The sequence below is a fragment of the Melospiza georgiana genome, chromosome Z (assembly GCF_028018845.1).
Source record: "Melospiza georgiana isolate bMelGeo1 chromosome Z, bMelGeo1.pri, whole genome shotgun sequence".
NCBI lineage: Eukaryota > Metazoa > Chordata > Aves > Passeriformes > Passerellidae > Melospiza > Melospiza georgiana.
The window spans coordinates 73,196,933-73,208,207 of record NC_080465.1 but is presented as its reverse complement, the minus strand read 5'-3'; the positions used below and the strand labels follow the sequence as shown (position 1 = coordinate 73,208,207).

At 58.4% G+C, this 11,275-nt stretch overlaps 2 protein-coding genes across 2 annotated transcripts; one reads left to right on the top strand and one right to left on the bottom strand.

Annotated features, from left to right (window-relative positions):
• Positions 1-3,145: 3,145 nt before the first annotated feature.
• LOC131096063 (killer cell lectin-like receptor subfamily G member 1) lies at positions 3,146-6,889 on the bottom strand. Its single transcript, XM_058044299.1, has 6 exons — positions 6,841-6,889; positions 6,292-6,402; positions 5,716-5,799; positions 4,959-5,107; positions 4,630-4,733; positions 3,146-3,762 (listed from the first exon to the last, which is right to left on the bottom strand). Exons 1-6 carry the CDS (start codon positions 6,887-6,889, stop codon positions 3,567-3,569), a joined length of 693 nt encoding a protein of 230 aa, XP_057900282.1. The 3' UTR covers positions 3,146-3,566.
• A 77-nt stretch (positions 6,890-6,966) lies between these two features.
• On the top strand, positions 6,967-11,275 carry LOC131096254 (uncharacterized). The gene is given in 9 exon segments (XM_058044572.1): positions 6,967-6,993; positions 7,923-7,981; positions 8,183-8,301; positions 8,304-8,354; positions 8,357-8,791; positions 8,931-9,023; positions 9,115-9,192; positions 10,634-10,777; positions 10,864-11,275. Coding segments are annotated over 9 exon segments (1,254 nt in total). The 3' UTR covers positions 11,112-11,275.

Sequence of the window (11,275 nt, the reverse complement as noted above, 5' to 3'; positions counted from 1 at the left end):
TAAATGGATTCAATGGGTGAACTGTTCAGTGGAAGAGCTCCATCCAGAAGATAGTGCTCAATGGCTCCGTATCCTCACTGGACACTGGTGATGATGTTGGTCCTCAGGGATTCAACTTGGGACCAATGTTATTCGGTACTTTTGTCAACAATGTGAACAGTGGGATCAACTGCACCCTCAGCAAGTTTGGAGGTGACACCAAGCTGAGGTGTTTGACACACCCGAAGGACAGGATGCCATCCAGAGGGACCTGGAAAAGCTCGAGGAGTGACCCATGGGAGCATCATGGGGTTTAACAAGGCCAAGTGCTGGTGCTGCCCCTGGGCTGGGACAGCCCCTGGTGCCAGCCCAGGCTGGGCATGAGCAGCCCCAGAGCAGCCGTGCCCAGAAGGGCTTGGGGGTGCTGTGGGTGAGAGGCTGCACATGGCCCAGCCATGGCACTCCCAGCCCAGAGAGCCAAACGTGTCCTGGGCTGCACCCAGAGCCCCGTGGGCAGCAGGGCAGGGAGGGGATTCTGCCCCTCTGCTCTGCTCTGCTGAGACCCACCTGGAGCCCTGCATGCAGCCCTGGGCTCCCAGCACAGGAACCACAGGGACCTGCTGGAGCCAGCACAGAGGAGCCACCAAGGTGATCAGAGGGATGGAGCAGCTCTGCTGTGAGGAGAATTGGGATTGTTCAGCCTGGAGAAGAGGAGGCTTCAGGGAAATCTTACTGTGGCCTTCCACTACCAAAAATGGCTACAAGAAATCTGGAGAGAGACTTTACACAAGGGCTTGTAGCAAGAGCACGAGGGCAAATGGCTTCAGACTGAGAGGGCAGCTCCTAGGAGAGCTTCCACAGAAGGAGGCTGGTGGAGCCAGCCCAATGGCATGGCAAGGCTGGGACAGGAGACTGCAGGTCCCCTACAGTCTCAGCTATCATGCAAAACAAAGATTGTTGTGTCTGGCTTGTCCTGCAGAGTCCAAATGTCCTCCCTGCTCCCAAAGACCTGAGTTCCAGCCCCCACTGCCCACAGTGTTGCAGTTGCCACTGCAAGGACACACTGCAGCCCCCATCCAGCCTCTGGTCCATGCTTTCCCTGGCCTGGTTCAGTATGGCTGCTTACTTGCCCATCTTGATATGTGGCTTCACCTTTCTTCCCAGCTGCAGGATTTGCACTTTTACCCACCCCAGTATAAGCAGGCTCCCATAAAACCATTTCTCCAGGCCTCTCTGTACCCAATCCTGCCCTCCAGTTACACATTACTGATGTGGTATTGCCCCCCAGCCACCTGAGCCACCCCCTACCCTCCATCCAGTGCACTGATGAAAGATCCAATGAGCACAAACCCCAGAATCAACCCTTCAGCAACTGCATTCAGGAGAACAGGGGTGTTTCTGACACCCCCTGCAGCCCTCACACCATTCAGGTTTTCCACCCAAGCTCTCCTCCTCTACTCCTGCCCTCATATATCCCCACTTTGCCAGTGAGGAGACCATGGGAAACCAAGTCCCAGCCCTGAAAGGTTCATGATAAACATTCCCCATCGCTCTCCCCTTATGCACAGCCCATTGCTGCCACAGCAGGAGTCAGGCCAGGCATTGCCTGCCCTTGGTAAATCCTGCCTGGATTCCCCATCTACACTGGATAGTTGCATGCCCAGGAGCTGTGCTGCATCTCCTTCCTGGCATTGAGGCAGGACAACAAAGCTCAGCCCAGGACAGGAGATGTAGGGATAAGAAAGGGCAAGGCAGGAGCCAGCAGCAAATAGTGGCAGAGGCAAGGGGCAGCCAGGAAAACTAACAGAGTCCTCAAAGGGACTCAGTGGCAGCATCTTACCCACCTTCACCAAGCCTCCCCCAGTGGAAGGCTGGTACAGATGTCCCTTGTTGAGGAACACCTCTGCTCCAGGCAGCTGGGCCTGCAAGGCACAGGCAGAGATGCAGATGGAAAAGCAGAGATTGAGCTCAGGTGGGAGCCCGAGGCAAGAGGCTGTGAGCTGACAGCCTGGGGATAGCAAAGGGCAGGAGGATGAGAGGTGCCAGAGAGATACACGGACACTGAGAGACACTGCAGGAGGCAGGAACTGCTGACCTTTTGCAAAATGAAGGAGAGGGATGATGAAAGCAAGGTGGATGGACACAGAGGTGGGCAGGAGAAGAGAGGAAGAGGAGCAAGGCTTGAGCACAAGCAGACATTGAGGGGATAAAAGCTCAGGTGTTCTTTGTTGGGTACCCATCCTCAGAGGAACCATTTTGAGCTGTTTCTGTGTTACTGCGCTGTGAATAAATGGCTTTGTGGAATGAGACATCTGAGACTCTTCCATGGGAAGCCTGTGACAAGCTGAGTGCCTGTGGGCAATGGGCACCCCCCACGGTCCCACTGCCATCACCCAGTGCCCACCCTGTGCTGGGGCATCCCTGTGGCAGTGAGCACAGCTGGATCCCACCCAGCCTGGCCACGGTCAGCACCAGCCCAGCAGCAGGATCTTGCAGTGAATGTCACCCTCACTGGGGTGTGCAGGGCACAGGGGGACAGGAGCAGAGCCTCAGCACACTGCAGGTCACTGTGGGCCCCGCTCTGGGCCATGCAGGCAGCTCAGCAGCAGCAGCCCAGGAAGGAACCCACCTCTGTCCTTCTTCACTGTGGTCAGGGACAGAGTGTGGCTGAGACCATACTAAGTGGAGACACATCTTCATATCCACAAAAGCAGAAGTAGTTGCTTTATTTGCAAAAAAGTCTTTTTTTTTTCCTCCATATATTCTCATTTTAGGGGGTGGGGAGTGAATGACTTCCCTCCTGCTCAGCATGCTCTGTGTTGTGAAGGGCCCAAGCCCCTGGGTACAGGGCTACCCTTCCCCATGCACCTCCCAGTGCTGCTCAGGCTGACAGGCTGCCCTGGCTGTGGGGTTTGGTATTTTGCATGTGCTGGGAGAGAGTCCCAGCAAGGTCTGTCCCAGAACTGCAGGCTGCTGGAAAAACCCAGCGGTCTACACCAAAACCAGAACAGCCTCTAGGACCAAACAACTCCAAATCAAGCCCTAGCAGGCCTTTTAGGCCCTCACACATCACCCAAAGTGAGGATGTTTGCTGGAACCTCTTCAGACTGGGCAGGCACCAGCAAACAAGTGCTGCCCAGCCCAAGTCCTCCTTGGGATGCAGAGGCAGAGGGTCACCTCTCAGCAGCATGACCCAGGAAGCAAAAGCCCCAGGAAACCAGCAGGATCAGAAAGCCCAGAGCCTTCATGGGAGCTGTGCCAGCCTGAACGGGAGCTGCTGCTGAACGCTGCCTTTGGGCACGGGGATGCTTGGATTCCTGCTGGCTCAATGCTGGCTCCTGGCCACAGGACGCAATTTCCCACTTGTGAGTGATGCCACCGAGTCTGGGAGCTGGAGGATGCACCTCCATCCTCCCACCCCCACACCCCAAAGCCAGCTGCAGTTATTGGCAGAGTTTATTGGCAAAGTGCAGAGTTCTGGAGGGTAAAGAGGTTTGTGCCAGGAGGCAGCAGAGTCTGGGAATGCCCATGTCCTGGGGTCAGGCAGGGAATGGGGTGGTGGCACAGGCTGGGGGTCACCCTGGCCATCAGGGCCTCACACAGCTGTAGGTGGTGTTTCCCCAGACGAAGGCAGGAGGCGAGGACTGGAGCCACTGCACGGTGGCTGCACTCTGCTTGCAGACCCATCTGAGGGCGTCTGTGCAGGCACCACCTAAAAGTCCCAAGCCTGACACCCTGCCACAAGCCTGGAAGGACCTGGTGTAGCGCTGGACTGGGAAGATCCTGCAAGGGAGAGAGTGGGCTGAGATAGAATGGGCAGGAGGAACCAAGGCTGTCTGTCGCAGACATTTCTCCACAGAAATCCTTTCTTTCGGATTTCTGCATCTTCGGGAGGCCAGAGGCCTCCGAAGAGAAGGTAAACAATTATTATCAGCTGCTGTGGAATGCAACAGGGACACCTTGATTGGCTCATTTCCTATGTTTATAATTAAGGGCCAATCACCAGGGCAAGCTAGGGGACTGAGTCCTTGAACACAACTTTGTTGTAGATTCTTTCTTTCTATTCTTAGCCTAGCCTAGCTGCTCTGCAAACCTCTCTCTATATTCTATTTAGTATAGTCATAATGTATTATATATAATATCTTAATAAATAAGCCTTCTGATTCAAGAAACAAGATTCACCGTCTCTCTATCACCAGCTGCGACCCACTCAGGCACGGTAATAGCTGTCCCATCAGCAGCTCCCACAGCCAGGGACCAGACACAGCACAGGGATGCTGTGGGAACAAAGTTCACCCTCGCCAAGGGGCACAGTCTCCCGCCAGCCTCTTGCCAATTAGGCCCCATGCCCTGATGCCCCCAGCCCCATCTCTCACAAAGTACCCCCAGGTCAGTCCTAGCAGGGCTGAGCACTGACCAAACTTGGACCCTGCTCTTGCAGAATCCCCTGCAGACCCAGGCAGAGTGTGGGCACCAGGGTCAGGCCCCTGCTAAAAACGCCCCTTCCCTAAAATGCCCCAAGGCAGTCCTGGGAAGAAAAGAGGCGGCCAAAATCTGGATTACATCCCTGCATGCCTGTCCCCAGCACCACCCCGAGCCCTGCTGATGGACCTTCAGCACACCCGGCTGGGAACAAGCTGATAGCCTCACCATTCCAGCGTGGTGCCATCCAGCCACTTCCAGTCAGACCTGAAGCCATCCTGCTTCAGCCCCACGTGGAAGGCGTCCATGTTAGCTGTGCGCACCAGGAACGCCTAGCACAGGAGAGGACCCACCTGAGCTCCGGGGGACACCCAGCCCAGCCACAGGTCAGAGATGGGGCTGTGCTGTGTGGGCATTGCCAGCTCCCTGCCTGGAGGCTGTGCCAGGCTTTGGGCACACAGGCTGGGAAGCTGAGACAATGCTGTGCCTGCGGAGGGACCGTGAGGTGGCCACCAGGACAGCCCAGTGCTCACAGGGAGCCGGCAGGGTGCACTCACCAGGGTGCTGTTGGCTTGGATGGTGACCAGCTGTGCCCCTCTGGAGCAGCAGTCCTCTCTGCTCTGCTCCCAGCTCTTTCTGGCAGAGGAGAAGTAGTAGCACTGCCCCGCATCCCAGAGCCAGCCAACTGGGCAAAACTGGCACTGCCCTGCACACCAGAAACACCCAGGTGGGGTGGGGCAGCTGGCCAGGGCTGCTGTCACCAGCCCCAGGGACCAGGAGAGTGACAGTGGGCAGTCGACCAACCCATCCTGTTCATATGCCTGCCCCACGGACACCACTCTGCATCTGCCCTCGTTTGTGAGCCCAGCTCCAACTTTCCAGCCCCAGAGCCCTGGGAAGAGGGGCTAGCTACAGGATCATGCTGGAATTGAGCAGGGAGCTGCAGGTTAGGGAAGTGATACAAACACAGTTTACAAAGTGCTGGGGGCTCAGATAAGGTTTCAGCTGCACCAGAAGCTGATGTCATTGGGCACAGGGATGCTGGTGGCATCCATGGGCTGGTGCTGGTGTTGTGTCCAGGTAACACTGAGCTGTCTGTGGTCATCACTTCTAAAGGGGCCTCAGCAGTTCAGCCTGTTCAGCAGTGCTGGGGCAGGCTGCACACCACAAGCTGAGGATTGGGCAGTAAAGGTGAAGGAATATGTAAGGAGAGAGCTCAGGGAAACATCTTCGAGTAGGGACAGATTCGGTTGCTTGAAAGCAGCAGTAAGGCCCTCTCCAAACCTTACCCAGGAGCCCACCAGGCTCTCTTACCTCCCAGTGTCTGTTTCCCATAGCTGGGGCTCTCCTCTATTCTCCAGAGACCGTCTGTGCAGCTTGTCTGTTGTTGCACTAAATCTGCAGCAGAAGAGCACAGCTGGGTCCTAGCACCTCTGGGCTCCTGCTGCCAGCAGCACCCAGTGCCCTGCCCCACAGGACAGCCTCATGGCTGTGGGTGAGGTGTCCCCTGATTTAGCTACACCAAGCTAAGGTCCTCGCAGATTTTGCTGTGCCTGGGAGCCCTGCACACAGCAGGCCTTCGGGGAAAGTGCTGCTGTCTTTCAGTATCAGTGCCCTCCCTCCCACCTTTCATTGCCACCTGATGGAGTGGCTTTTCCCAAGCCCACGCTGTCGCCCCAGCTTCCTTTTCCAGCCACGTAGGTGGTGTCTTGTCTCACCAGTTCTCCAGCTTGCCCCAGAGCCCACAATGATGCCCTCAGCCCCAGTCAGAAGCACCTAGCTCCATGGGGAAGCCACAGCTCATCCTGCTGGGACACAAGGGCTGTGGTGCCAGCCTCGACCCCAGGGCCCCCTCTGCAGAGATCTGGGCACTGCGTGGCTGGTACTTACACTGGAAACTCAGGCTGACAAGGATGATCTGTGCCAGCAGGAGTGTCAGGGAGAGGATACCCAGGCTGAGGGCTGCCCAGCACCAGGGCAGTCGCACTCGCTGCTGAGGGGCTGAGAAAAGGAGTTAACATAGACCGGGGTCGGGGAGGAGGAGAGGTATTTTGGAGGGAGCAATGGGGAGCCTTGAGGAAGGAAATGTCTGTGAATCCCAGGTGGGATGTCAGGAGGCACTGGGGGAGCCTGGGAAAAGTGGGGGAGAAGAACCTGTTTACAGCAGCTCGATTGTCCTTGAAATTATCTGCCTGCACGCAACGCTTGGTGGGGAGAGCAGAGGGGAAGCGTCTGTGCTGTGGCACGGGGGTGCAGCGGGCATGCCCTGCCCTTGAGCCCCTCGTGCCCCCCAACCCGAGAGCAGGCGGGAGAGGACCTGTCCGAGAGAGGACACCCACAAAGAGGGAGTGGGGGCAGCAGGACTGGGAGGACATTTCTGGGGAAGGCAAGGGGCTGCAGGAGGGCAGGGGACCCACTGAGAGAGTTGGGGGCCGTTACCTGGTGTGGGGGGAAAGCGCAGGTCGGCGTACATGACACCCTCGTCCATCCCCTCAGCGCTCTCCTGCTCTGCAGCCCTCGGGGCAGCGACAGCCCTTTCCCAGCCCAGCCTGTCAGACGGCTGTGATGCAAAATGGAAAGTGTCACTTCCTGGTGGGGTCCCCAGAGGCACCACCTGGCACAGAACCCGGGGGGCTCATGGGGCTGCCAGGGATCAGGGGCGAGGGGCAGCCCTGTGCAGGGGAGCATCCCGGAATCCCGGCGGGAGGGAACCGCACGCTCCCGGCTTGGGGGCAGCCAGCAGAGGGAATGGCTGCTGGCTCAAACATGCAGCCCGGGCTGGGCTAGGCAGACACGCCAGGGAGTTGTAAAGGACCTTAAAGTCATATCCTTCCAAGCCTCCTGCCAAGGACAGGGACACCCTCCACTAGACCAGGTTGTTCAGAGCCCCTTCCAACCTGACTTTGGACACTTCCAGGGATGGGGCATGGACAGCTTCCCTGGACAACCTGTGCCAGTGTCCCACCATCTTCACAATAATTTCTTCCTAAGGCAGGAAAAGTTATATGGAATGCTGATGTTACTTTGTTTTTTCAAGCCTGGAGAAAAGGAGACTGAGGGGAGACCTCATCACAGTCTACAAGAGGAAGCAGAGATCAGGACACTGATCTCTTCTCTCTGGTGACCAGTGACAGCTGTCAGGAAGGGTTTAGGTTGAATATTAGGGAAAGGTTTCTCACCCGGAGGGTGCCTGGGAGCTGGAAGAGGCTCCGCAGGGAAGTGATCACAGCACCAAGCCTGGCAGAGTTCCGGAAGTATTTGGACACTGTTCTCAGGCACACAGGGGGATTGTTGGGGGTGTCCTGTGCAAAGAGTTGGACTTTGATGATTGCAGTGGGTCCCTTCCAACTCAGGAAATTCTGTGATGAATATCTAAGCTGAACCTGCCCTCTGACAATCTGAAACCTTTCCTCCTTCTCCTATCACGACGCACCCTTGCAAAAAGTCCCCCTCCATCTCTCTTTAGTCCTTCTGGTACCGGAAAGCTGCTTAAGGTCTCCCCAGAACCTTCTCTTTTCCAGGTTGAACAAGCGCGGCTCTCTCGGTCTGATCTGCCCTGGGGACTGCAAGGGAAGACTGGGTATCCTCGGGACACAGGACACATCCCCGTGCCCCCCTCTCCAAGGAGCAAGGCCACGGGGTGTTTCCTTACAAGCCCCTTTTTTTGCATGTGGCTGCAGCTGCATCTCGGCCCTGGAAAATGGGGGGTGGTTGGGGTGCTCTATCCCCCGCCTCAGCCCCCAGGGCTGCCGTGATGGCCCCCGTGCCGTGCCCTCGTTAGGGGCAGCGGCAGAGCCCCCCCGCACCCCGGGCAGCCGGCGGGCACGCAAGGATCCCGCTCCGAGCTGCGCCTTTCGCTGCGGGAGCATGTCCCGCCCAGGACTACGTTTCCCAGCGGCTCCCCCGGGGCTGCACATGCTCCATGCGGCTCCCGGCGCCTCCCGGCGGTTCCCGGAGCGCCTCCCGGTGCCGCCCCCGGCGCGGCATCCTCCCGGCGCGCCCCCGGGAGCGCACGGCCGAGCGATCCCCGGCACGCCGGCCCGGGCCGGCAGCATGCCCCGTGGGTTGTCCTGGACGCGGGCGGAGGTCGACATCCTGCTGTCGCTGGTGGCGGATTCGGGGCAGGCCGCGCAGCTCATGGCCTCCACGACGCGACCCAACGAGGCGCTGTGGCGGGAGGTCTGCCAGGGGCTGGCGGCCGCCGGCTACGAGCGCACGGTGACCCAGTGCCGCACCAAGTGGAAGGCGCTCAAGCAGGCTTTCCACTCGGAGCGGCAGAGGCGCCGCAGGGTAGAAGCGCTCTCGGCCCTGCTGCCGCGGCACTACCGAGCCATGAAGAGCATCTGGAAGGCGGCGGGGCAGCCCGTGTTTGGCGAACGGAGGATGTCAGGTGGGTGCCTTGTGGATGCCAGGTGGGTGCCGGGGACGGGCGTGTGGGCTCAGCAGCGTGGCTGGATGTGGGGTGCTGGTAGAACTCTGGTTCTATGTGGACACCCAGGGTCTGTTGATGGTCTTTCTTTTTCCGCTAGTCGTGATGAGGCTGCCCTCCAGAAGGCGCAGGTCAGCCCGTGGCACACGCTCTCCATCCTCATCAGAGCCTCCATCCTCACCAGAGCCACCAGGTAGCCATGGGCTCAGGCAGCTTGTCCTGGCTGCGCGGTGGTGGACACCTCTGTACCCCAGTTACTGAAGCTCTTTTCTGCACCCCTGCAGAGCATGGCTCTGGCGGGGACACCCCCAGCGTGCTGCTGTCACCTATGCTGCAGCGTGCCAAGAACGAGCCAGAGAGCCGTAAGTACTGAGCTGCCCTGCTGTGCTGAGCTGCATTGGCTCCAGCCATGGCTCCAGCCAAGCCCATGCCAGCATGGTGGGAATGGGAGGCTGAGAGGACCAGAGGATCCATCACATGTCCTTCAGCAGGGATGGTCAACGATGAGTGTGTTTTGACTTCCTTCTCCGCAGGCTTTGGCTCCAGACCAGCCCCAGAGCATGTGGGGATGGGGATGGCTGGGATAGGGCAGGAGGGAGCACCAGCCTGAGGGCATGGCAAGGCTGCTGGCTCCCTAGGGGAGATCATGAGGCGAGAGGTCTGGAAGGGGCAGTGGCCCTGATACTGCGCAGGGGTCTCGTGGTTGGTGGCATTGCAGGGCATGTGACTCCCTTCCCTTCAGCAGTTCCTGGCTCCTCACTGGCCTGGTAACATCATAAAGCTTCAGGTGAGTTTGGGCTGTTTTTGAGGGCCAGAGCTCTGTGCAGCTCCCCTGCCCTTCAGCCCACCCACGTGCATAACCTGTAGGCCCCTCACTGCTCACACTCCTGGGAATTTGGCCCTGAGGTGATGCAGGATACATCCCTGAGTCTGGTTTGTGTGGGCACCCCGGCCATCTTCCCACACTGGGTAACTACCTTCTGTCTGCCCAATTTTCCCTGCAGTTTCAAGTGGATGTGGGATTCTCCTTCTCTTCCAGTCGTAGTGTGTTGTTAGGGTTGCTGTGCACTGCTCTGCCACTGCTGCCTTCCAGCCCAGAGGTGGCTGCATTGCAGTGGTGGGTGAGTGACTCCTGCTTTTGTACCTTGCTCTGAAGTGCTTTGGGGCCCTGCAGGGCGCTCTGGAGCTGTGGCTAGGGCACGTCAGGCTGAGGGGCTGGCCGGGGCAAGGCGGGCAGACCCCGGGCTGGTGGTGATCCACCAGCAGGTCCCTTCAGAAGGCATATGTCTCCTCTCTGCTTTCTCCCAGCAGCTGGTGGGGAACACGTTGCTGGAGTGCCACCCACAGCCCCTGCCATGCCACGTAAGGCTTTCCTGGCCCTGCTCAGCCCAGTAAGCCCCCTCAGCCCCACAGTGGGTCAGCCCCAACCAGGGTCTGGTATAGTTCTCACTGCAGACACCGGTTGCTGCCTCTCTTCCCTCTCCCTCCTGAGTACCATGCCTCAGCTACCATGCTTGTGTGCCCTGGCACAAGAGGTGACTGCAGCTCACAGGCTGGGTCTGCTCTCCTTCCAAGATGTCGCATTGACCTAAAGCAGGAAGGAGCTGAGGGAAAGGCCAGTAAGTGTCTCCAGCTTTGAGTGAATCCTCATGCTCCAGGACACTGCTCCATCCTGTCCTGCCAATGAGAAGGGCACGGGCTCCCCAGAGGCAGTTCATTCCCAGGGCTCTGTGTCGTAGTCAGGCTAAATTTGGGTGTCTCTCTCACTCTTGCTGTTTGCTCCATGCCAGGCTTTCGTGACAGGTTTTCCTGGTGGGATGTCCCTGGGGATGGGAAGAGGAAACCGAGTGCTGCCACTGGCTGCTGCAGCCACGGGCTCCCACAGGACAGCAGCCACAAGTGAGCAGCCAGCAGCAGGCAAAGATGCATCAGACATAAGCCTACATGGTGGGTGCTCCCTGCAGCTCCCCGACAGCCTCACAGGGAGCTCTCGGAACCATGGTGAGGTGCCACTGACCCCTCTCTCACTGCAGAGTCTGAAGTGAGAGCCTCGCTCCAGAATATGCACCAAGTGCTGGTGGACATCCTGTACACATCACAGCAGCAGCGGGCACTTCTGGAGAACCTCGTGCAGATGGGCGGCTCCATGCACCAGCCCAGGCTCCCGCCACAGACCCATCCTGGCCGCCTTGGCCACGTGCCCCTTTCTAAGGGTGGCTCTGGAGGGCCCTGCCACCCCGGTGCTCCTCACACTTCCCGGGATCACAAAGAGAAGCCTTAGCTGTCCCCTGATGCCAGGTGCATCCCCCCCTGAGTGCCACCATCGCTGGCCCCAGGAGCAACAGCTTTGCTACAGAGCCATGGCACATATCTTTGTATCAGAGGTTCCAGATATTTTTTGTTTATATTAGAGAGACATTTAATAAAATTAAAAATAGCTTTTCT